At 37.8% G+C, this 27885-nt stretch overlaps 1 protein-coding gene across 1 annotated transcript in view; it reads right to left on the reverse strand.

The window, feature by feature from the left end:
* KAT6B (lysine acetyltransferase 6B) overlaps nt 1–27885 on the reverse strand; it is a 180957-nt gene that overhangs the window by 31403 nt on the left and 121669 nt on the right. The window contains 11 exon segments of the mRNA XM_057735003.1: nt 6159–6252; nt 9353–9514; nt 12754–12895; nt 14667–14782; nt 17233–17354; nt 18345–18653; nt 18656–18689; nt 18691–19276; nt 22117–22249; nt 24656–24737; nt 24977–25092. Of these exon segments, the coding sequence (XP_057590986.1) occupies nt 6159–6252; nt 9353–9514; nt 12754–12895; nt 14667–14782; nt 17233–17354; nt 18345–18653; nt 18656–18689; nt 18691–19276; nt 22117–22249; nt 24656–24737; nt 24977–25092 (1896 nt within the window).

Genomic DNA, 27885 nt, shown 5'->3' on the forward strand with positions numbered 1-27885 from the left:
TTTGACTGTGTGGCATGTGGGATCATAGTTCCCTGAACAGGGACTAAACCTGCGCCACCCCGCCCTCCTCCCCCATCAGAAGCACAGAGTCTTAAGCACGGACTACCAGGGAAGTCCCCTCTTCTACTTTTTTAACGTTTTTATTTTTTATTTTTGTTAATCTCTAAGTCTTTAATCTACCTGCAGTTTCTTTTGTGGTTATCCAAACATCTAATATGTTTCCTTACACGGCCACATTTTTTAATATGCTGGTTCCCTCCGGCTGGAATGGTTTCACTTTAACTTCTCATGCCATGAGCTCTCAATATCTACTGCAGAAATGTACTGCCCAGCAATTGATGGCTTGTCAGTGAACGTGACCACCCAGCAAGAGCTATGTCTTCATTTTTGTTGCTGGTATTTAGCAGAGTATAGACTAAGGTGCCCCAATCAACAAATGTTAAATGAAGAGGTAAGAAATGAATCTTCTCAACCTTCTCCATTATCCAGTTTAGAATCCGATAATGCATTTACACAAACACGCAGTAAGTGCTGATGCCAACCTCTTTCACTACTACCTGGCACAATGTCCTGCAACCTCTGCTGAATCAGCTGCTTTCCCTGGGTCTCTCCTGGGTCAGCCGAGGAGCACAGGTTTTGTAGCCTGCTCCCCAGGCAGGGTTTTGGCTCTGCAGGCTTGAGTAAAAGCTCGTTATCTGCTGGGCAATGGCCCAGCTGAGCAGAGTCCTAAACACCTGAAAGTATATATAACAGACTCTCACCGCTCCATAAGTATACAGCAGTCAAAATCTGCCTAAGCTTCTTACTTTCAAAATTGTGAAATATTGGAAACAACCTATATGTCCATACCTAGGAGACTAGGTGAATAAAGTACATACATCCACACAATGGAGAACTATTCATGCTACCTTCTGTGTAAGAAAGGAGAAGAAATTAGAAAACACACATCTACTTTCTCATCTGTACCAAAAGAAACGTAGGAAGCATAAACTAAATACTAATAAGACTGGCCGCCTTCAGGAAAGGGTCAGGAATGGGACTGGGGCAGGGAGTGGGAGAGGGGAGTGACACTTCTCTGAGTATACCCTTTAACATAGTCTCCACTTGGAAAATCACAATAGTTAATGTTTTATCATCTTAAAAAAACATACACAAGGAGGACAGAGAAAAACTAAAGTGGATAACAAACAGAAACAAATAAGCCTAACTGTATTTCAAATGAATAATATAATTACACTGAAGGGGGGAAAATTACAGAGAACTAACCCAACTAACATTGGAAATAGCACTTTAACTAAATACACTCAGGGTAAAGTCAAAAAGAGCCATATACAAATACTGACCTCTGGTTAGGAGGTTTGTTTTACACACTGGTATGAGTTAGCAATTCTAAAACTACTTAATGTGTATTCTAGGACTGAACACATAAATAAATATATTGTGGGTAATGGAAGTCAGGTTTCTTGCTACTGGAGAAGAGAGTTACAAACACAAAAATATGGAAGGATAGACTAAAACCTTGCAGTGGTGCTGATCTGGAATGCAAAGGAAGTGGCTGAAGGATCAGACATGTCACAAGGACACAGGAGCCAGATTGAAGCAGTTTCCACTGAATAAATCTGCGGCAATTTCAACATCAAAATAAATAATGGCAGCAACAGGTTATAATCCACAGACTAAAATAAAAATTCATGAGTAGTCCATAATTATATAAATTAAAAAATAATGAAATAAATGTAGTAAATATTTAACTAAAAAATTAATAAAGGAAGCTCTTCCCTACAGCAAATGTCAACAAATAAGTAGAAGATACAATGCGATTTTAAAAATCATCATTTGGTAACTACCAAAGTAATAACTATTTTAGATACAAATCATAAATAAATGCCAAAAGAAGTAGGTGAAAACTGGATGAGAAACAGGATATTTACACAACCCCAAAGTATCTTCTTACTAGATATTTACTGATTACAAAGGGAAAAAGGCTATTTTACAATGAAGAAACCTGAAAGGCACCACCTTAAGCCAGTAATGGGACAAATAAATGATCATGTAATCCTGATAAGAGGCAATCACCTCTATGGTATTCCTATCAAAAAATCGAGACTTGAATCTAATCATGAGGAAAACATCGGACAAGCCCAAACTGAGGGACACTGTAAAAATAAATGGCCTGTGCACTCCAAAAATGTCAGGCAACAACAAAAGAAAGCAAAACAAAAAAATGACTCAGGTATTATTCCAGATTACTCAAGAGACTTAATAACTCAACCTGTGATCCTGGACTGGGGGAAATGTTTTTTCCCCCCTGGAAAGGGCATTACTTGAAAACTGGCAAAATCTGAAATTTGAACAAGGTAGGTAGATTAGATAACAGTTCTGAATCAACATTAACTTCATGGTTTTGATCATTTGTGGTTATGTATGAGAGCATCTTTGTTTTTAGAAAAACATACTGAAATAGTAAGGGTAAACATGCAATGGGTCTGCAATTTACTCTCAAATGATTCCTAAAAAGAAATACATCTCACTATGATAGAGGGGGATGGGGAGAGAGCAGGAGGGAAATAAAAGCAAAAAGCAGATGTGATAAAATGTCAATATCTGGGGAGCTGGGGTGGAGTATATGGGAATTCTTGGTACCATTTTAATAACTTTTCTCTAAGTCTGAAATTATTTCAAAATTAAAGGAAAAATAATAAGCTGGATAAGGCATTGCTGGGCAGCCCTGGCAGCAGGGGCAGGGCACAGCCTGGCAGGGAACACGCTGCTGCCCCACTATATAGCAGCACCCTGGGAAGAAGAGCAGCTACTTGCCCTGCCTTGGGAAGCTGGGAAGCAGAAATCACAAAAGTTTTGTTGGAAGGGGGCTTCTCTGAAGTTTTGAGATGTCTTGGGGATGGAGAATGGTGTGTGTGTGTGTGTGTGTGTGTATGTGTAGACAGAGATGGGGAGGACTTAAAAATTTTCTGACTGAGGGAGCGAGGGAATCTCAGAAACCAGGAGAGAAAAAGAGATGTAGTATCAGCTTCAACCCATGACAAGTCACTCCTTCCTCCACCCACGTAAGTTCTGGGCAGAGTTACAAAACCCATGGGTTGGTTTATGAGCAGATTAGGAGTTGGTGCCCTTTAGTCACTCTGGCCAAGCTCTGCAGATGACCTCCCGGGAAGCCCTGCTCTGACACATCCCAGACAAGCTGTCCTAGGAAAAGACAGAAAACAACATTATCCCAAGGACAGCATTAGGTCCTGGGATGACCATTCCACCTCTTGACTGTCCTGAAGAACAGTGTTCAAAGCTTTGGATTTGCAGTTCTTTATATACACACAACACATCATTTTTCACCCATGTCTATGTTCCAGTGTGCCAGTGGGCAGCTGGGCAGAGAACAGCTTTCCTTCTGTTGGTATCTTGTTTCGGCTTCCTGAATCAGCCTTAAAATAAAGGCGTCCTGCCTGACAACTTTCTCTGAATTACTGAAAATACCTCCCCTGACCAAATGACCCTCAGGCTCATGTACAAACAGAAATAAAATAAATCTAACAGTTAAAAGCTTCCTTTAAGAAACAGAGCCGATTTTAGAAAACCTGTAGCCCCAGTTATCTATTTTGCCCTGAGTTCTGAAATGTAAGGTTGACAAGCATTATGTGAGCTCATGGGGTTTATCTTCTCCTTCTGCAAAAGACTGGATCTAATCATCATAGAAAGATATTTATCTACTATTATTTTAAGTAACTCCAAAGAAGGAGATGCTATCAATTTTTTTTCAGCGGCCTACTCTATCTTCTTTAAAACCTGTGTAGCCAGGGAATTAGTTTTTGGTTTTATATTGAATTTCTGTTGGGTTTACACCAGTCCCCATTTTCTCTGAATGCTATATAATTCTTCCCCTGGTCTTCTCTTCTCTAAAGAAACAGCACCAACCCCCTTTCAATTTTATTCAGATCATTCACCATACTCCTTAGCCCACTCCAGTGCACGGTGATACCAAGGGTACATGAAAGAGAAAGCCTCAAGTGACACCTGCAGCACTGCATTGCCTGGATGCACCCGAATGGATGGCATTCATCATGATGGCCCTGAGCCATCCAGATAGGCTCCACTGTGTTCCTGAGTTCGTGTTTCAAAAAAACAGAGCAGACTCTAACACAGTTTTTGCTAAAATGGTTAACATAAAGATTTAGCATTTGAAGGGAATGTCTTTGTTCCAGGGTTGTTATTTAATGCATAAGGCCTCAGTGCCAGATCATGCTGTACAAATAAGAGGCTACTGTAGTTAGAGACCTGCATTTTTACCTGGTAAGTACTAGTCCCTTTTAAATTTCAGGTAGAAAATTATTGTGGGCAGTGACCACAACACTTCGGAGATTCAATTCAAATTAACAAAAATATATCTAATGCAGATTATTGAGTGTGCTGTCCTACTGAATACAAAGAAGGTATCCTAGGAGTTTACAGTAAGTCGGAAGTATGACACATATCAAATAATTACCACAAAAGAATGAATTGAGTCTAAGTGCTATACTGCAGAGATATGGAGCCAAAAAGAATGGGATGAAACTCTGGGGGGTGGGATCAAAAGGAAGAAGAGGCTTTTAACAATGGGTAGGATTTTGAACAGACAGAGGCTGGAGAAGGAGGAAGTGGTCATTTCAGGAAGGGACTGCACAGACAAAGAATGGAAGTATGGGAACCTGCTCAGAATATTTGAGAAAATGAAGATTACTATATGAAGTAATACATAAAAAGCCTAAAAGATACACTGGAACTAGCTGCTGGAAGATGCTGAATATTGAGCTAAGAAGTTTGCCTTATTCTGTAAGCATGCAGATACTATCCAAAGTTTAAGGCTCGAGTGGCTGCTATGCATACCAGAAATTATAGAATTTAGGAACAACTTGTGAACAGTGGTCACAAAAAACTCCAAAATTAGACAGTTGAATTTGCCCTTAGAACTCATTACAACCAGGACTGTAAAATACAAGTGGTGAACTTCTGGTAAGATGGCCCTCCATGGGATAACTAGATCAAGAAAGAAGAGTAAGACTTGGGTAATGACTTAATAACTAGAAATATCACCTGAAAATATAATCAATAAAAATACTTCAAAAAAGAATAGTATCCTTCAATGTCAATAAATTACACAAATCAGTCCAAAACTGCTATACAGTTATATTTTACACCCAAACTTTAATATTTCAACATCTAATAATCTGGATTTAGACTCAACGTGTTACTTCATGGTTTCCCTTGAGCACACTTACATTTTAGTGTTTCATCTGATGTACCTTATGAAGATTACATGATCTGCTATGTTTTCCTACTTTCAGTTTAAAATCTGATAATGAAGAAGCACACAGTTTCTAGCGACAGATTTTTACATGGTCGGAAGTGGTTATTATCATGGAATGCCTCGCCTTCATGTTATCTGGATATTTTGAAACAATCCTCCAAATGCAGCCATAATACTACATTTACATATCCAATATAATATGAACAGGGAGAAAAAAACTACCAATTTTTTAAAACATTATCCTATGCATACTTTAAAACAGTATTCTGATTTTCATTGAGGAGACACAGAAGATACAAGTGAGCATAAAAAATATTTCCTGGGCAACCTCTGGATACAAACATTGTGATAATTTCTATCACAGAAAAGGGAAATTAACAAAACGAGACATTTATTTCTACTAGAGAGGCTAGGAGAGGCTACCTAAAGGATTGTTTTTTCTGAAGAGAAAGATCCCTTTCCTGCTCTGTACCGCGCAAGATTATAGGCAAAATTTTAGAAAGCTGAAAAGCCTTTTAAATAACACTTCCTTTGGCTGTAATCGCAAATAATTGCCTCTTTTGGTGCTAATGAGCGTGAGCCCCACAGAACAGAATGTGATGCTGCCGGTTCATTCAGGGTAACGGCTTTGTGAGCTGGTGACACTGCCGAGGGAGCGAGTCTCAATTTCCTAGAGTACAATAGTGAGTCGCAGTGCATTTTTCACTCGCGGAAGATTTTCTAACCTATGTAAGTATAAGTAGAAAACCCATTATCTATTGATAAAAACAACAAAGTAGGTTAAATAAAGTTTTATGTGCTACTCTCCTTTAACAGCCATCAGCTCGCTGGATCATGAAAGTAAATCAAGTACTCCACTTACTGAAATCAATGAGAAACCGTCCAAATCCTTGCCTTTGGTGCTGGGGCATGATCATTATGCAGGAGACGTTATACTTCTGCTGGCAGAGCTTCTCCTGAGGGAAGGAGAAACAGATCAAGTATGTCAGAGCGCTGCTGAAGTGGGCAATTCCCTGCACCAGCCACTGTCCTTGTACCACGGTCCACTAAGGCGAGCCAATGTGTTAGGTCAGGATCAAGCAGAATAACCCTATCGTCTTAATCAATCAAACTATCAGCTAACAGCAAACTACCCACTGCAGGCATGCCTCTCAATTACATCTTTATTCTTGAAAGTCAGTACCATGAAATATGAAGGAAGAATCCAAGGAAATGTGAGTCAAATAAAACAGAACACAGACAGTATGGAAGAAATGCTTCCTGTGCTCAAACAACCTGGGAGATGGGAAGAAAAAACAAAACAAAACAAAACCATCCAGAGAGTCACCCAGTGGGGTCAGTTAGGAATACCTTGCTAAGGGCCCCAGTGAAACTAAAATAGTGTATGTGTGGGTAGACTTGCACAAATACATTCCTCCTATAAATAAATAGTCAAAGTAAAAAGCTGGAGAAATAATTAATCTGCATTTCAAAGTAGGATAACAAAACAAAAAAGACCATAAGAAATCCCCAAGCCTCCAAACCAACATGAGGCCAAAATATTACCAACAGTCTGAAACCAGGAGGAAGACTGGAAAGAATATGGTGGGAAATGCTTCTTACAGTCCAGGAAAAATTTGCAGTTTTCATAGACTATGGCATCAGAGCAGCAATACTTTCTTCAGGGTACACAGAAGCCGCCAAAAGCTACACAGGGAAGATCTGGGAAGGGCTTTTGAGGTTGTGAATGCTCTGGCCAAATATAAACCACAAATTACACTGACCACAAATGGTACTAACCACCTCAAAGAATTACTTCGGAACACCCAGATCCTTAATGAACCTATTTGAAAGATCACAGGAAATGGTTGTGGAAAAAAACCCTACAGGGCAGAATTAAAGATTCCTTTGTGAAAAAGATGTGCTCCTGACTTTTGCACATTTGTAGCTGTCTGTGGAGTCTCCAAGAAATGAAGAGGAAGAAATAATGTGTGTCAATTTTCCTAAGAAACTGGATTGTCCATTACTGGATGTGCACATCCATGGCAAAGATTCAAATGATTAGTCTCTTTTGCAAAGTGAGACGTATGGGTCACTATAGCTAAAAAGAGATGTACTCCGGGTTTAAGGACTCAACCTTGACACCAGTCTTTTCTTTGTCCCAAACTATACTTACCTGTGTGAGATTTTTGGAATTCCCACCCAACAGCGGTCCTTCCCCCCAGCCCCTGCCCCCTGCCCTTTAATACACGTTACTCCACCTAAACTCTAATCTACGGATAAAATAACTGCTCCTTCTTCCTATTTTGAGTCATCTATTATATGCTTGGAAAGTCATATGCATATGATGATTTACACTGAACTTTTCTAGGTCATCTTCACCATTCTCTGGCTATAACATCTAGAATTTGGTTTAAGTATAACCCCAACGGGCCATAGTCCTTCACACTCTCATTGATATGTTAGAATATGGTTTAATTTGAATCTAGTCCTTTAACATGGCTGTTTTTTAGATTAATTTTTGTTTTACTGCACTGCCAAAGAATATTATAGTATTCCAGGTATGGTAAGAAATGACAGTACTTGCTGCCATACTATAAAAGAAACTGCGACAAAATGTAAAAAGTTTAGCTTGTTCTGGGTAAAATGTTGGGCCCCCTGGGAGGAAGACAGGCAGAGACTCAAAACCCAAGAGTTACCATGAACCGACACCCAGAGGCCAACTTGAGACAAGGCAGGATAAGGACAGCAGGCACCACTGAGCATCTGTTTTTAAACTCAGATACATTTAAAGAAACACCACTTTTGAACAAGAAGGACAGTCATGACCACTATTCTTTTTAACTCTTTGGAGAAAAAGATGTTTACACATATATACAGAAGGTAAAATGTTTTATAAGTTATATACAAAGGCTTCCTCGTTATTGTTTCACCTTGTGTTAATTCTCTATCATCTTTAGAATCTGTAACCTATAAAGTTAACTTTCTTCTTTTCTGTTTCAGAGCTTTACCAAGTATGTGGATTAAGATGTTGAAAATGTTTCCCATGAATGCTGTCACTTATTCCTATTTTTGTTTATGGTCTCTGGGTGGATTCTTAAATTTAGAAAAACTTCCGTATGCAAAGGACCATCATATATATTTTGTCTTTTCATCTTCTATGAAAATGATACTTCCATTAGGTATTCCATTTACATTATGCAACGGTAGATTCAGTGAAATTCACCTGTCACCTAATATGCAAACATATAAAATAAATAAGATATAGGGTTTGGATCATTTACCTTCTGCCTGGGTGTCTTATAATTACCATCCTGACATGTTAAACTGTTTCCTAAGTACCTGCGAAAAGTTAAGGTCATTACCTGGTAAATATCTCCAAACTCAGATTTCCTTTATTGCATACGAGTTACAGTTTCTCAGAAGCCTTTGAACAGAAGAATGTGAGAGAACTGTTCTGAACCAGTGAAAAAGACAAACTATATCTACTCAATATGTCAAGGGCTCCCCCAATGTTAACAGCTGGAGATAGTTAGGCTTTCTAAAGGTGAGGCTGCTTTAGATCTTAAAACAATAGCACAGAGAATAAGAGACGGAAGAGTAAAACCAGCCATTTTATCAGCCTAACTGTCCAAATGCCAACATTCTAACTCACTGAGATACTGATGACCACAGAGGGAATGCAACGAGGAGAACTGAGAATTATCTTTTAAATGCTACATTACACTGAAATCTTCATGTTGACACCACTTAGGGGAAAAAGGGAAATAAGCTTAACATTTAGAAAATGAAAGATGCTAGGTGGTCTGCAAGGCAGCAATTATAACGTTACGTGAATGCTGACAGTCAAGACAGCAAACAGTGCTGAGGTCTCTTACACACTTTCTAGGCACGATGCTTATTGGTTTTTTTTTTTTTTTTTTTTTTTTTAATGAGCTCTGAACAAGAATCTGAGCTTTTCAGAAACATGTGTCACTTATTCAAATGAGAGTCATAAAAAAGCCCTGTTTAAAGAACTGGGCTCTACCAAAAGCATTTTGAAAAAGAAAATGAAGGTCATACTGGCTCTTGTTTTACCTTAGAGAAGTATCCAACCAGATGACAGCCCTTTTCATCATTTTTTGTAAGGACATAAAAAAGGAATGGCTCGACATCATAATACAACGTTTTGTGGTCCAGGAAGAGCTTGGCTAACAAGCAAAGGTTTTGGCAATAAATTTTGCTCATATTCCCATCAACCTAGCAAAGAGAAACAGACAACATTATTTAACGTAAAAATCCCACTCAATATAAAATTGCTTCTTTTATATGGTATTTTGGAAAGTATATAATTTTATATACTTTTATATAAATTATATAAATATATAATTATATATAATTTTATTTCCAAATCCCAAACTGAGTGATTAAAACACCCCATTAACCAAGTATAAAGTTTACTAGATAATAGCTATCACTTGGCAAATCAGAATTCCACCTTTTCTCTTAAATTGGGATAAACTTAAGGCAGCTTAAATTTCTCTTTACACTACCTGAAGAAAGCCCACACTGCTTAACAAAGAAGTAATTTTTATTTGCCATTTATTATGAGTAAAAAATGATCAGGCATGTCCTCTCTGTTTGAACCAAGTAAACTGGAATTAAAGAAATGTAAACTGATCAAAATACTGCTTGAGGAAGTTAAATTTTATGTTGTTTTCAAAAGGGCTTCACATAAAAATAAAATAAATAAACTGTATTATTCTGATTCCTGAGAATCAGAGGCTTCCATTTTGGTTTTATCCCAAGCATCATTTTAAATATAACTGGAAAAGATAAAATTTCTATGTTGGGAATACTTACAGAGAAAGTGAGATGAATTTCAACCTACAATAAGTACCATGATTACAGTCTACTTCTCTTCAAAATAAAAGAATCAAGCTGTGATACTGATGGTTACAGACAGGAGGCTAGGCACAAATGCCAATTTCTTTGATCAAATGTAGTTACTTGTTGAAAACAGAAAGCACAGCAGATTCAAGAAGAATTTCCCTAGCACTTTCCTTAGGGGAAATGGATATTTGCTAACCAGAGCTCTTTAACGATGAACCTGACCGTTCTCAAGTCTCCTGTGGACCATACAGGTTCTCATATTGCACAAATTATTTTTAGACTTCATATAACTATTTCCCTTGGATGAGACCTAGGTCCCACACATGGCAACATAATCAAATATGGGCAATGGGCACAGAGGATACAATCCTCTCTTTAATTACAGGTAGGTTTTATGTATTTGGGAGTATGGTCCTTTTGGAAATGGTTGTATATTACAAAAAGGAAAGATGAAGATGTATGTATCCCTGAACCAGAAAAACAGAAATGACAGTGCTGAAGCAAAATTCTTATCGGTTGTGAACGGTCTATACGGCATGCTTTCGAGAGGGATGAAGAAAAGATACAAAAGTAGTCATCTGTGATTATTATTCATTCATTTTATAAGTTACTTAGGACACTGCTAAGAGAAAATTTCCTGCATGCTGTACTCTTAGTATTAACTCAGATTTTAGAATAGGGACCTCGGCGCTTATCCAATTCCTTCAATAATTTTTATGCATAAATTTTACAGATCTGCTTCTGATTCTCCCCCTTTCATCTCTGCATGATCCAAAAGCACCTACCCTGAAATAGACCATCCTTATCAGGCTAACAAGACTGATTCTCTTACCCCTGAGGAGACTCTCTCTGAATTTATGAGAGCTTCACCTGCACAGGCAGAGTTATGCTGATTTATTTAACAATTACTTAAAGCCAACAATGTGTTTTGTCCTTTGAGAAACAATGAGACAATGATTTTCATTTTATTTTGGTTAGAAGAAAGCTTCCAAGGCATCAAGGAAGGAGCCAACAGTTAAGTTGTACCTGTGACATTCATTAATTAAGCTTCAACTAAGAACAACTCTGTTGTCTCAACCGGTTGGGGCTAGCCGGGTAGCATCCGAAAACTAACAACAGGAGGACAGCGACTTGCATTCGGCTTTCCCTTTAGCCCAGTGGTCCTCACTGGGGATGATTTTTGTCCCTCGAGAGACACTGGCTATGTCTGGAGACATTTTTTGTTGTTCTGACTGGAGGAGGTGTGGTGCTACAGGCAATTAGTGGGTAGAGGCCAGGGATGCTGCTGCACGTCCTGCAATGCACAGGATGCCCCCCACACCAAAGAATCATCCAGCCTGAAACGTGAATAGTCCCCTGGTTGAGAAACCCTGTGCCTCCTGTTTAGTACGAACTAACATATTATCAAGTCTTCCCAGCAACAATACACTTCTTCCTTCAAGCTTTCCAAAAGAGCCTGACATAACCAGGAAGAGGGGCTTTAAAAAATCATTAAGACACAAGTGGAGTTACCTGTGTTCTCTGAAGAGTCTTGGGAAAAAGTAATGGGCCCAAGCCTGTCTGAGAGAGGGAGACTGGTCCATGAGAGAAACCTATGTATGACCCTCCCTTACATTAAATTTAAAGCAAGACATTACAGACCAGAGTTAAAGAGAAATGTGGGGCAGAATGATAAATTTCCAATCTGAACAACTCAGAAAAAGAGAATCCTAATGTAAAACTGTATTTCAGAGAAATAAGATATCATATCTGCCGTGCAAGGAAGGCTTGTCCAGAGCACCCAGGAAGGAAAACAATGCACTGAGATGGGTAACAGAGAAGAAAATAAGGCAGGGCAATGGAAATGCTCAACCAGAGTGAGAGAATTAAGAAGGCCTGTGAATAGGCAACAGCAGGAAAGAAAGGAAGGCATGGCCTCCCCAAGGTACAACTGACTCTGCTAAACTGGATCCTGGAAACTGACAATAGAACGTGATCAAACAATGAAACGATATAGCAGCAAAGACCTTCTGCTACTAAATCAATTCTGAAAACACAAAATGTCTTCAAGAACACACAATGCCACAGGGGTTCCTGTGAACAGCAGAGTTCTCCAGGGGTGGCCGTCTACCCAGACGGGGGGTGGGGAGTCCCAACATCTGCTGGGGTCTCACCAAAAGGATTATCTACCCTGCCAAGAAATGGATGGGAACACAGGTGGTTGTGTATTGAGGAGATATGTACAGCTGCTCAATTCCCTGTAAGAGTGAGCACCTGCCAGACATTGGCTGGAGCTGCTGAACAAACCTAATTTCTCCTGCCAAAGAGAGTAGAATTTGCAAAGAGCCAAGGAGATCATAAATTCACTGGTGAATATATCTGGTGCAGACAGGGAGTTGGGAGAAGACAAAAAAGTTAATGTGATGAAGCAGGAATTCATCATCAATCTCAATGGGTGCTTAATATGGTTAGAAAAAAATTCCAAAACATGGAGATATTTTAAAAAGCAGTCTGAATTTCAGTGCCAAAATTGAATATACTTTGTACCTTCTATGAACATGTACATAGTCAACAATTAGAGAAGCACTAGGTTTCAAATGCTGGGTTTTGTATTTACACATGCTTACCTCAAATACTGAAAGATCTTTCCTTCGGTAAATTTCATTTGCTGGAGGATGAAACCATCCACATTTCTTTGAGTGTCTTAACAAAATATTTTTACTTTTCATATATTTAAGACAGAATTCACACAGGTAAAGCTTTGGTAATCTGTTGAAATTTTAAAATCAAAGAATATGATCAGGTTGATTATACTTTCAGGGGAAAAATATTAAATATTGTTCAATCTTCTCTGAGTCATAAAAAGTATTTGAAAGAAGTAGTTTCCAAAAAAGAAAAAGAAAGAAGCCAGTAGGAAAGAGAATGTACAAACCTTACATTATTTTTCAATCTAATAATATTTGCTGCCTTTACTTTGCGAACAAATCATTTGTTTCCTTAGAAATGTCCTATAGAAAGAAAGGTTTTCAGACTTGGAACTATGACTCTAAAAACAATGGCATCCTATCATCCATGCATATCTTTCATATCTCAGATTTAATGTCATAATTTCAATAATACATATAATCAGTGGTGTAACTATAACAATCTTTTACTCAAAGAGAAGTGAAATCATTTTTTTAATCATTTTTTTAAAATGATCTGTGTACTTATAAGGCAGAGAAGTCCTAGAATTTAGCTGTTTCCATTTCTTATGGGTGAGGTAACTCTAAAGTTACTAACAGTTATACATGGCCGAAGCAGTAAAAGTAGTCAAGTCAAAAGACCTCATTTGTTCCTACCAATTCCACTGACTCGCTGAATAACATCAAACAGCTTTCTCTCCTCTGCTGACATTTTTTCTCCACCTTAAAAATCATACCATTTTTTACTTGTGCCCTATTATGCTTAAATGGACATTGCTAGTATTTACAAGAGAATGTTTAAAAGCACTGTCTAAGTCTTTGGGGTATAAAAATGGGGAGAAGTGTTTTGGAGAGAATTAGATACAGATTCATCACAGTAATTTCAAATCTTGGATTCACACGCAAAATGATTTCTAAGCTCTCAGAACACATGACTTATGATTACCTATACCAATAAAAGCCCACAGGTGTTTTTCAAAACTTGTTCAGGAACATACAGCTAAGTGACATGAACTGGGAAGAGAAAGCAAGACTCCTGACTCTCAGTTTGCCATTTAACTTCTAGAACACTCCCTGTTTTCTCCAGTTAGATGACTGGGCAGGCACCCAAGAGAAAGAGAAAGGGACAATATCTATCCTAGAAGAAAAGCAAATTTGTGATTACCAGAAACTTTGCAGGCTAAAGCATTTGAGAATATACTAATAAAGTGTGCCCTGACATACCTGAAAGAAGAAATCTGTTCACAAGATACCCATTTTTAGATACATTAGTTCAAGATAATTTCACAGCTAATCTTAGTTCAAGACAAAAGAACATTCTAGTACCATTATTTTCTCTTCATTTTTAACAAGTTAGTCACAAATGGATCTAAAAGTCAAGATTTGGGGAAGGCTTAAGGCTACCTATGCCCACTTACTTTCTCCCATTTTTCCTTCTTTTGCTATAATTTCTGTAAAAAAAAACCTTGACAATAAAATTCCAGAAATCAGAGATAAAACTAACAGGTCTAATTAGGAAAATGAAAAAGGCAACTGAGAAGAAACTACCAAATATTTTACAATGGCTAATTTTTTTTCTTGGTTTGGTTTCTTAGACAAACAATATTTCCCCAATTAACCAAAGAGAGAAAAAAATGATCTAAAAGTTAAAAGGCAAAATTTACAACACCTGTGTAACTAAGGCGTGCAAGGTATTTACATAGAACAGTGAATACTGTAAGAAGGTCTTGGCAAAAGTAATAGTGTTGGAAGCACTTAGAACTGACTATCAAAATTTATGTCCTAAAAATCACCTAATTCCAGCTTTAGAATGTTCCTTCATTAAAGCTGTATACCTGCCAGGCTTATTCCATTACCTTGCATATTCCTGTGGGTAAGGCGAGGAGTACCAGGTTTGGATTTCATATTTCCCGAATTCTATTACAGAAGGGTACCGGCCACAGTCTTCTACTCCACTTTCACACTCTATTTTCTGTCCGAGAGAAAGAAAACAAAATATAAGCCTTAGAAGAGGATTTCTTCACTTACATTTTGGTTCTTTCACCAGTGGATATGAAAATTTATCAAGACCAGAACACTGACCGTAATTGTGAATTTTTACGTTGTTGGAAAAAACATTATAGGCCCTCGTGACATAATAATCAATTTTGTATAAGGTTCATATATAAACAAATACCCTAAGAAACAGTATTACCAAGATGGGAAATAAATACCTGTTAATACATACAAATGTCTATTGAACTAAATTTAACGATCTGCTACAATGTATTAAAACTGAGGAAATTATAAGATGATGTGGCTGTTACACACTGTCACACTGTTACGGTCCTCTGTTCCTCCACCAAGTAATATTTAACCCAACTGTAAATAACTAATCAATTGTGAAATTTGCAGTTTGATACCCATCTCCTTTTACTCCCATGCACGAGCTTAAGAATTCTGCCTGCCTGATTCACTGTGGCATTCCCAGGGTCTAGCCCATTGCCTGACACAGACAAGACATGGTCTTGAAGGAAAACGCCAGGGTTACCAGGTTGGAAAGAAAGGGCTTTAGATTTATCAGTAACTTTCAGTTAATTGCCTGCTCTTTATCATGTCTGTATACGAATGTCAGATACAGTCCCCCCAAATGGTAATATCTAAGGACTTCAAATCTCAGTGATGGGTGGGGGGGTTGGGGGGGTGGGGGGTGAATCTGACATTTTATCTTAGCCAAAGGAAACACACTACAAAGAGTGCAGAATGAGGAATGGAAATATCCAATGGCCCCTCAAGTAGAAATAAGCACAAGTATTTAGCCCAAATGGTTGCTATAAAAAATGAAGCTTAAGGGCCTATAAATAGCCCCCTACTCCCCCAAAAAGGAAGTGAGGTGGGGTTGGGAATCTAACCATGAATATGGTACTCGGGAAACAGAATGTGGTCTACTGACAGAAAAATTCACATTCCGCAATAAATTTGTCTTTAAGAAGTCCAGTTGCCTTTCCTTTCAATGTTTTGGTAACAATAAGTTAAGTAGAGTCAATATTTTAAGGGGACTCATTTAAAGAAATCACTGGACAATGAAAATAAAAGTGATTACAACTGGTTATGCAACACAATATTGCCTTCACCAATGCCCAACAGTTAAAATCAGAAGACGTTTTTCATATGGCTGGCCATCTGTGCTGGAAGAAACATTGGTCAATTTCAAAGTGATGTTCTTCTTTTTGAGAATGATTTAGAAGGTCTATTTTCTTAATTTGAGCAAAAATAATCAGAAATCTATTCCTTCACCCCTAGAAGCATTGTTCAAAATCTGCCTCAGTATCACCTCACACTGGTCAGAATGGCCATCATTAAAAAATCTAGAAACAATAAATGCTGGAGAGGGTGCACTGTTGGTAGGAATGTAAGTTGGTACAGCCACTATGGAAAACAGTATGGAGGTTCCTTAAAAAACTAAAAATGGAACTACCATATGACCCAGAATCCCACTACTGGGCATATACCCAGAGAAAACCATCATTCAAAAAGAAACATGTACCATAATGTTCATTGCAGCACTATTTACAATAGCCAGGACATGGAAGCAACCTAAATGCCCATCAACAGATGAATGGATAAAGAAGATGTGGTACATATATATAATGGAATACTACTCAGCCATAAAAAGGAATGAAATTGAGGTATTTGTAATGAGGTGGATAGACCTAGAGACTGTCATAACAGAACAAAGTAAGCCAGAAAGAGAAAAAAAAAAGTACCGTTTGCTAACTCATATATATGGAATCTAAAAAAATGGTACTTACTGATGAACCCAGTGACAGGGCAAGAATAAAGATACAGATATAGAGAACAGACTTGAGGACACAGCGTTGGGGTGGGGGGCGAAGGGGAAGCTGGGACGAAGTGAGAGGGTAGCATTGACATATATACACTAGCAAATGTAAAACAGACAGCTAGTGGGAAGTTGCTGCATAACACAAGGAGATCAACTCGATGATAGGTGATGCCTTAGAGGGCCAGGATAGGGAGGGTGGGAGGGAGCCATGGGATGGAGGGGATATGGGGATATATGTATAAACACAGCTGATCAACTTTGGTGTACCTCAAAAACTGGCACAAGAGTGTAAAGCAATCATATTCCAATAAAGAGCTTTAAAAAAAAAAAAAAGAAAAGAAAATCTGCCTCAAAAACTGCTAGTCTGGCCTATTTTGTGAGACCAGTTGAGCCATTACCAACTTTTAAGAGTGGAGACAACTCTATATAAAATAATTACTTTTGAATGTACAGTTAACAAAAATAACGGTAACAGTTAAAGAACCACAAAGGATTTTGAGGGAGATTCTTTATAAAAACCAAGGCAGTTAATTTCATAGTACACATATATAAAAGTCACATATTACCCTTGCTATTGGAATGCGATATCCTGGCCTTACCTCCCAAGACAGTTCCTGGGCCTGCTTAAAAACATCCAAATCCTCTTCAGTAACGGTATCCTTGTTTCCAATCACATTTACATCTGTACTTTCTTGTTTGATGCTTATTTTGATTTCTGTATCTGTCATTTAAAACCAGCAGAAAGTGTATTCACTGACTTGCATCATAGATAACCACCGTATAATTATCAAAATGGCATCAAATTAGCAAAGTGGGCAAATAGGGATTTTTTTAAGCTTTATTAGCTTTTACATCTAAGCACTGCTCACAAATCCAGCAGCACCTTTTCCCTGCTGCACCCAAATTGTTATTTGAATTATAACTGTCATCTTTTTATAGCTTCAACAAATAAACTGACGGAAAGTAAGATACAAAGCAAAATCATAGTTTTCAACCAAGATTAGAAGGCATATCAATGTCTAGGTCCAGAATTCCCAAGATCACTTTTGAGATAATAAAATCTACCACTTTGTCCAAATGACACATTTTTGGCTTTTGTTTTATAAAGGATAGCAAATGTAACGGGCCAATTTTTTAAATGAAATCATGAAATCAGTTTTCTCCCTGAGGTGAATACACACACAGACACGCTCACATCCAAAAGCACACTTCACAGAATCACAGATCAGGCTTTGCTGAAAAGGAAGCAGGATGAACTCTGTCATGAGAAAGCAATGGACAAGAGGGAAACGACGAGCTCATGTCCCCCCTGCTGGAAGCACGGACAGCCCGTGACCACGCAGCACTGTGGCTGAAGAGGTGGCACAGGGAGGAACATGGCAGAAGCGTGACAGTGGCTACTCATGCGGGACTACAAAGCCATAAGCAACGCTATGAAGGCATCTGGGGGGGGTGTCCTAGTGTCACTACAAATGGAAATAAATCATAAAAAGTGGGAGAATATTAGTTGGAAAAATAACATTTTGGAGGTTTAGTAGTTAGCATTAGGAAAAGGTCAAAGTTTCACTGCTTCTGTATGAAAGTGAAGTGAGAACAAGAGAAACAGCTAAGACCTATGTGACAAATAGGAATTGACTGATTCTTTTTCTTCGGGGGTTGGGAAGAAAGGGACGGGACGCAGGTTTGGTTGGAGCTTTGACCTTTTGCTTACCATCATCCTGATCAGGTTTAATCCTTCCGTCTGTCAAGCTCCCCTTCCCTGGTGAGGGGGTCCCCATCTGAGGGGTCACTTTATATTTTAACCTGCCTAGCATCCTGTGCTTTTTAAGGAAAGTTGTTCGCTTGAAGTGAGCAATTGCTTTAAAAATACGTCCTCTAGCCATCCCCCAGCTAGAGGAGGAGGAGTGAGGAATAAACCTACTTCTAATATCTCTTTTTCCAAAGAAATTGGTTTTAGATTTTGCCGTGGATGGGAATTCGATTTTACGACGCATACGTTTAGGTGGTGCATAACTTGGGTGTCCCTTTTGGCGAGACTGTCCCTGAGTGGTATAGATATGAGAGAGTCCGTCAAAGAGTGCCTTCAGCTGGCTGTTATTAGTAAGACTGCTAAAGGAGGGCACACTGGACTGGCTGGAAGAACTCTGGGGAGAGGTAGAAGAAACAGAAGTGCTGGACTTTTGTGAACTGGGGCTCTGACCAGAGATGGGGGTTGGGGGTGGGAGTGAAGAAGGTGGAGGTTTTAGCTTTTGTGTGGTACCTGGAGCCAACACATGAGAAGTGCATGACTGTTTCTGAGAGACCTTTTTCCTTGGACGATAGTGCTTTGAAAAGTCTATTATTTCACCTCGTGATCTGCGACCATCAGGTGATGGTGTAAAAAACTTAGTAAGGCCATCAATGAGCCCTTTGGTTTTCTTGTTAACTTTAAGTGTAGAGGCAGAAATGTAGGTGGAGGTGGTGGTGATTTTGGTGGTGGCACCAGGCCGAGTGGGGTCTGTAACAGCCAATCTGCTGCTTGAGTCCTTCCCAGATGCAGCATGACCAGATGAAGGTGTGGTACAGACTTTAGTCTTTTGACCCCTACCAGGTGACCCCCTTCCTGTGAATGCATTCATGGATCCTTCATCACTCGTTACAGACCTAGGCAAAAATTTAGAGAATAGTATCAGCATTTAATAATAGAATTATAAAGGTAGCTAACACAAGTTTATAGCAACTAGATGCATTCAATGTGCTTAAACTTAAGAAACTGAATTGCACCCCTAAGCGCTGCCTGTGTGTGTGTGCCTCCACCTAGGTGTTTCTCTGCTGAAACAGGCTGCAGCCATTACACTGGCACCTCATGATTCTCTCAGGGCCTATCCAACAGGTACCGGGAGAATCATGTGGACCCAAGGGCAATGTGAGTAAGAAAATTTTTGAAGAGACTAAAAGATCACCCAGTGCTTTCATTATAATTAAATAAAAACGTTACCCCCTGTGTCATCACACGTAATTATGATTTCCTGAAATGTCTTTTTTAAAGTATTAGAGGAATTAAGTCATAAGTATTATCTGGAAGCCAAAGAAGAAGCTTATCTAATCTCTAGTTAGAAGCAATTTTAACTCAAATGGAAAATTTATATAAATAGGCTTTGGTTATATCTATAAATTAGTCCTTTTTTTTTTTAAGAAAACATTAAAAGATACCCTCTTCCTCTTAGCACTTTATGCTTACGATGATAAGATAACCAGTAATACTCTCTAAGTAGAGAAGACAATTAATTACAGCATAAATACTGCTGAAAAAAGGACAACAATAGCAAAAAACTGAAGAAATGATTAAAGAAAAGCTACAGCGGGTCACACATGATATGGAAAGTCTGGTGAAGAAGCAGCACATTTACCATGGTCATTACCAGACACCTGGCATCAGAATCTTTTATACACTGGTTCTGATTGCTATTTCCGTTCATTTGATGCTGGTTCTGCCCATACAGCTGTGTGGTCAATAAAGACTGGAGATCACTCCGCTAGCACAGCTGTTTACAGGAATGGCAGCTGCCTGCCCTCACCTCAAGCTAGGGTTTGGAAAGCTACCCATTTCGCAGCAGAATTTTATTCAACAGAAACATTTACATGTGAATTACGGCAGTGCTGGGGCCCAAGAATGGACCTTAAAAATTATCCATTGAGCTGAAGGCTAGTAGTGAAGAAATGGAAGCCTGAAAATATGATCTTGTATTATAAAAATATCTTAAATAATTACAAATGGAAGAACATAGTTTAGTGGTCATCTTGTACACAGAGATTTAACAAACAATTTCAGCAGTCAGCTAAAGGGGAGGCTGGCGCAGATCAACGGAGCGAGCTACTAGGCTCACCCGAGCAGCTCAACCGCCAGCAGCTTCGCCCAGTGCCACCGAGTCAACCACATCAGGTTAGAGCTGGAGATCTCTAGGGTCACAGTGAGTTACCAATAAACAACTCATCCAGGCTAAAATGTTTCATATCAGAATGCTACATTTGGACTGTATCTGAAATTGACTGCCCAGAAAGGATAACAGGCTTATAAAGCATGTAAAAAGGAAAACTCCCTAGACTGTCTTAAAAATTCCTAAGCTCAAAGGACAATTTTGGACAAACAAAAAGTTAGGATTGGTGCCAGATGCAATTTTCAGCTGTGTCCTTTGTTTAGAAAGTTTATATCCTAATTTGGTTTTTTTAATTGGGCCCTGAGGATACAGTCCCATTTCGAGAACAATGCTTACACTGGATGAATGCAAAAACGTATAATTTCTACTCCAAATGATGCTAATATGAAAGATTTTATTCATGAATAGGTTTTATGTTTGCCTCTAGAAATTAACACAAATTCTGTATTAAAATGTCCACCAGTTAGAAGATTTTCATAAGAAGTTTCACAGAACACTCTAGAAAGGAGCATGCATTTTCTATTTCTCCTTTGGGAGACGAAGGTGGGGGAGGATACTGTTTTTCTGAGAGCAGGTAATAAAGTGAATTGCTTCAGATAAAATTGGGGGGTGGGTGGAGAGTAAGCAAGTGAGTTAGACACCTGGTGTTTGTTCACTGTGTGTGCATAGCTCATATTCATTTCTATATCACAATGACCCTTTCATTAAGCCTAAAGAGAAGGGCAACGGTCTTATTGATAGATCTGCTTCAGATATGCAAGTCTACTGATTTCATTTCTAAGCACCTCACCTAATGCTGATAGTCAGTCAGTTCTATACTCTGTATAGGTTAAAAAAAAAATACATCCATTTCATCTCTTATCTTTTCTTTGCTTCTCCAAGTAACTCCTGCTAAATGTTCTACTTGGCTTTAACGGCATCTATGTGGCAACAGGCGAGAGAAAATGGGGCTATCATAGTAGAACTGCAGGCTACTGTAAATATATTATCTTGTCTGTATATTTGCACACATGTGCACATACCAAACGGTCTTGTCTAACTCTCTGGAGGCAAACATTAGGACAGTCATTTGCAGGTTTCTCAGAAGCTCCTATTTCATAAAAGAGATCTTAAAAAGTTATAATACTAAATTAGCACCGGAAAAGAGAAGTATGTTTCTAAAATGTTATCTGGGGCCACAAAAGAGAGTCACTATAGATGTGAACAAATCCCTCTCTTATTTTAAAAATTCCCATAAGAATATTTATATAATTAAGCTCTTCTAAATGCTCAGCCAATAAGGTAGACAGAATGACTGTTTCCAATTTTTACATTCTGCTTCTATCCTGCTGCTTGAAAAATGTCACTTAGCATCACAGACACTGCCAACAGAAGACCCCAAAATGCCAACTGTAATTTAAAGTATTTTCAAAATAATTTCCACAGCTTATGCAAAAGGAGAAATATTCCTCATCCCTTGAGTTTGTAAAATTGATGCTAAAAAGATAATGGAATCTAAGGGGGTTACAATCAACTATATTTTAAAGCACAACATAAAAGATTTCTTTTGATAAGATCTCAACCTACAACAATCGTTGCTTTAATTTATTTTTCGGTCGTCCAATGGGTTTTGCATATCGTCGTTTTATTTGTGCAGCTTTCTCATGAAGTAGTTTTCTTCCCTTTTTCTTTGGTCTGCAGACTTGGCAAATCCACATCCCTGAATTAATATATATATGAGAAAAATATTTTAATGTTTGATTTTAGGAGAGAGATTAAATATAAATTGCAGGTGTAATAAGCTGCCCAAGGATGCCTGTATGCAGAACTTGACCCTAGAAGGTGGATCACTCCCTTCTGTCATTCTCCTGAGGAAGCTGTCGCTAAAGGTTGATTTCCCCAGGGTCAGGGTCCTGAGAACAGAGGGCTGACCCATCTCAGAACTCTTCCAATAAGGATTTCCCAACATGTCACCAAGTCTCCCTCCACCACGTAAATACACGTGAAAAACCAATCTTGTCAGATATTACATATCTTTTGATTTGAGGGAGACATTTTCAAGTCAATCAGTTTTAGAAACTTGTGGGGACAAAATATTTGTTTTATCATCTCTTTCTGAAGATTTTCTAACTAAATAAATTATAATTATAAAATAAAGTTTTTAAAATTAAAACAAAATGTTTAAGTACGGTGGAGCTACAATAATTAAAACTACACACCTGGCACATGGAAGCAGGTCAATGGATAAGAATTGAAAGGCCAGAACAACTGAAATTGTTCAGCATATCATAAAGGTCGTATTTCAAAACAGTGGGGAAAGGATGAAACATTCAGTAAGGGGTGACAGAACAAATAGCTGTCTATCTGGAAGGAAAATAACTATTGCCTATCCTTTATAAACACAAATTCTAGGCAGATGAATATCATATGACAAAATTAAATGTTACAAGTACCAGGAAAAATATATGGATATTTATATAATCTAAGCATGACTGACATTTAGGACTGAAGCCATAAAGAAAAAAATTAATGGATTTGGCTACATAAAAATATAAAGAGGTTCTGCAAATCAGTAAGAAAAAGGTGAAAACCCCAATAGAAACATGATTAATGAATAAAAACAAGTGCTTTACAAGATGATATACAAACAGCCAATAACCAAACACACAAAAAATTCAATCTCACTACTTAAAGAAAAAAAATTATCAGACCTCTTTTTTTCTATTATCTAATTGGTAAAAATTTTAAATAATAACACTATTACTTTAAATCTAAAATACTACTGACTACAAGATGCATCCGATTTCAAAGATGTTAAGTTTTTTAAAAGCGTGTGTCAGATTCAATGAAATATAGTAATAGTGAGTGTTGGTCATTATACAGGGAAACGGGTATTCTCATATACTAGTGGTTGGTCTGAAAACTGATACAACCTTTCATGTACATAGCCTTTGATCCAGCAATTCCTCCCTGAGGAATTTATCTTAAGGAAATAACTGTGGATGGAAAAAACTGGAAACATTTGCAATATCCACCATAGGGGATTGGTTTAATAAGTTGTTTTTGTTTTTTACATGGGATTGCAAAATCAATTATGTTCAGGAACCACCCAGGTATGATATATGTGACTGAAGCAAGCTGGAATGTAAGGCAGCAGGTAGCAGTGAGACTGAGGCAGAATGGAGCAATGACAACTCAAATTCAAAATTTTTAAAATATTGTACCAGCTCCTCTGTAACACAGTGAAGTCTTAAAAAAAAATACATATACATATATTTATAGATATATATATAAAACCAACAAAACATTTCTGCGGCCCACAGCCGCTAGGTTTGTAACCTCTGCTCTGTATACCATGGAGTTCTACACACTCATTAAAAACTATGTTTAGGAGACCCTTTAATGATGTGGGAATGTGAAAATCTACTGTTAAGAGGCAAACACCATAAACATGTACAGAATGTTCCACTTCTTTTTAAAAGGGTGTGTCGGGGCAGGGAAGGACTTTCTGATTGTTCTTTTTGTTCCTTTTTGTCAATCTGTAACTTCTAAATCTTTCACAATGAAAATGTATGAATTTTGTAATAAGAAGGCAACATTATTTTTAATGTTTAATATATTATCATATGAGAAAAAAGAAGGCTGAGCTTGGCTGACTACCCAATAAATAGAGAAGAGAATCCAGATTCTCATGTTTAAAGTTATCCAACTGATGGCCAAGAAAACGGGGATGGCTCCTGTTGTCAGGCTTGTTTGGAGCCATCACTGTCACCATCACCGAAAACAGGTAATTTCTTACCTCTGAACACTGTCCTGAGTAACATGGGAAGTACTCTCAACTTTTGACCTACCTAATCTAAACTTATTCTGATAGGGGAGTGGTTTCAGGAGAGGAATGGTCTTTTTAGTCCTGTGTCTGAATTAGAGTATTTATTATATATATTACTCCCAAACTAAATGCTCTTACACTTCTCTGCTCACACCTCTGCCAAACCCACAAGTATAAGGAAGGTGGGAGGGATGAAAAATTGCTTAAGGAACCTGTATACCTCTGAACTGTCAAACATTAGGACAAGGCTAATGTGTACGTAATAAAACACATTTTTAATATGCTTTAAAAGTTCACCTTTTGGCATTCTGGAAAGTGGGGGATCACAGCATTCCATATGGAATCCTCTATCACAGGAATCACAGAAAAGCATATTATCCTGTAATATAACATGTTAGAAACTAATTGAGACTGAAATCCGCAATAAAAGGCCACAAATTCTTATGTTATCCAATTAACAAAAATAAAATATAATGCAGGAGCACCACCATCCCTGCTGAAATTTGATATCACGTGTATTTAAACATTTAAAAATAGCAACAATCTACAAAAATGAAAAACCTTAACACTGAAAACTAACAATTTACCTGGAGATGGACTATTGAGAGCCATACTTACTGCATTTTTGCCTTGGATTCTACATGCACTGCATGTCTTGCATTCGATGCACTGCCACCTTAAGGCCTTTACATTTGTTGTTAATTCAGGACAAAATTTCAAACAGGATGGGTGTCCTATAAGAATAAAAGGCAAATTGTTTTATGGGAAAGGTGCCTTTGATTTTTTAAACTCCCATTCCCTAATATTTAATAGCTAGTGATGATGCCAGCCAAAGAACCTTCGGAACTTGAAAATACAAAAAGATCAAAGAGGGAATATCCTGGCTGTCTAATGGTTAGAACTCCGAGCTTCCACTGCAGGTGGCATGGGTTCGATCCCTGGTCGGGGAATTAAGATCCCGCAAGCCGTGTAGCAGAGCCAAAAAACAAACAAACAAACAAACAAACAAAGTCCATATATATACATACTTAAAAAAAAAAAGATCAAAGAATTCAAATTATACTTTCCTTTCTGTCCTTTCCCCTCTTATGTGACAGAGTGATTGTACAAATATTTTCCCTAAGAGAAATTTGGAAAATTTATACCAATTCTAATCACAAGTCTTGGAGAACTTGAAGATAACATGTGCTCCGATCACATTCTCACGCCTATGCCTTCTGTTAAATCTCTTGCCCTCGCCCTCTTCATCAACCACCATCTACCCCAAAATTTTTTGGCTTGCCGGCCAGTGAGAGGAGTGCTGAAGTTCAAACAATTCCTGCTCTCTGTGTAATGAAATCTTAAAAACAACCGTTAACTAAATAAAAGTCTGGGGCTGTTTAACATAATACAACAAACAAATGCAAAAAAGAAAAAAAAAATCCAATAGTATACAAAGAATGTTCCATTGCTGGGATACACAAAGAAGACAGTATTGCCATCTTGCCCTGGGTCACTGAATTTAAAATCTGAAAGTAGGAGGAGAAATAGTTAATTTGAGAGTTAAGAAATTGCAAGATTCAGGGTAAATGGAATGTGTTAAGAAGCATTCCCTTAGCAAGCGTCCCCCATTTTTCTGAATGTTCAGCTTTCCTGCGCTGTTTTGGACACACTTTTCATCTAGCAGCTCTCACCTCACAGAGGAAAACTGGAGACCCTGAGGAGCACCGCCATTCAAGGAAGCCGGTAATAGACTGCTCCAAAAGGTTTGGGGAGTGTGAGCCCAGATTCTTTGGAAGGCAGTTCAGTTTAAAATCTGATGGTCTTTTATCACATAAACCTGAGATCTCCAAATCTGATCTTATTGTTCTAAATCTGGTCTTAAAATAGTAAGAACGTTAGTAAATCCCATGTAAAAGAACTTATAACCAAGCTGCAAAAGAAACCTGAGTGGTAATAAAAAAAAAAAAAAGCAGATTCTGCAATTTCAAAACTGTTTTATAATTTCCTGACTTTGGCAGGCTCATTGTTTAAATATGTATTTTGGGTTGCTGCCAAAAAGGTCCTCCTCCCTAAAGCTTAACAGGTGCTTCATAAAATTCCACCCACCAGGAGATTTGGCTTTTTGAAGTAAAAACATTCAAAATCAATCATCAATACTGTTAATAAAAGCACACTATTGCTGAGTTAAAAAAAAAAAAAACCAAACATCTGTATTTAAGATGTTGAGCAAGTAAAATGTTGTCACAGGATTATGACCTCAGGCAGGAGAGACACCCAGGCAGATGCATTTAACCTATGACACTATTCTTTTACAAGGGCTTCTCACAGTCAAACGAATGGGGGCTGGGGGGGGGGGGGGGGAAGGGAGTTTAAATATATAAAAATGGTACCAATCACCTCTTTCTGCTCAGGAACAGCAAACAAAGACAGCTTGCTTTTCGACTTTAAGAAGTATACTCTGAAGGGGGAGGAGAAGGTCTACTTTGATCAGGGTTTTTTCTCCCCCTTATATAGTAAGGAGGGTAAAAACTCAAGTTTTAAAGAACAGCAATTTAAATTCCACCCTTAAAATGGGTCCCATCAGCTTAAAAGTATACCATTTACTTCTTTTTCTCCCTTTTTATTACTTCCTGTAAGTCATACATCACTAGCACATATGACCTCAATTTCATGCACTAAATTTTTATCTACATTAAAATCTGCTTTTGTACTCTGTAGCTTAATATCCAGCAACTAAGGTAATTCACATCACATTATAGCTTATTATTTATTCTTGCAGATATCTTATGAAAAATACTCTTTAATAATTAATTGTACATTTTGAAAGACAATGGATTTCAGCCACTTTCAATCAAGAGCAAGGAATATTCTTCCTCTTATTGCTTTCTCTCACTTTAAGCAAAATTATTTCTCAACTACTACCATTTAAGCTACCCTATCAAATTCTAAAATCTTCAGCCTATCTTTCCTTTAGGAAGCAATCTTACCTTTACTTAGCTAAGAGAATTGGCCATAGATCCCTTCCAGCTCTAAATTTTTATGATTCTGTAAAGGATGCTGAGGGATGAAGAAACATTTCCATTTTATTTTCTCACGGCCAACTTTAAAGTAACACAAAAGACTGTAACTGAGTCTTGATATACTACTACACAATCTATAGTAATTAGATAAAGGACAATAATACTATTGATAATGCAATTCCTCATCTCCCATTTAGCCATTCTATAAACTCAATTCCCGCTAAAATTTGGGTTCTCTCTGCTGACACAATTCATGGCGGTTTATCTTTCTGGAGTATGTTTTATTTTTGTGATTTGCAATTTATCTGATTTGAGAACATAATATATATATTCATTCACTCATTCATCCTTATTACCAGACATATTAAGCACTGATAGCTTATAACAGTTTTATTTAGCAAAACCAGAGGAGTATTGTTTAAAATTAAACAAGTATCAATGAGACCACAAACCAGTAGAAATGATTTTTGGAGTAAGTACTATGGGAGAAAAAAAATATGGGCTCTGTAGTAGACAGAATAATGC

Source organism: Hippopotamus amphibius, chromosome 5 (genome assembly GCF_030028045.1).
Source record: "Hippopotamus amphibius kiboko isolate mHipAmp2 chromosome 5, mHipAmp2.hap2, whole genome shotgun sequence".
In the NCBI taxonomy this organism is placed as follows: Eukaryota; Metazoa; Chordata; class Mammalia; order Artiodactyla; family Hippopotamidae; genus Hippopotamus; species Hippopotamus amphibius.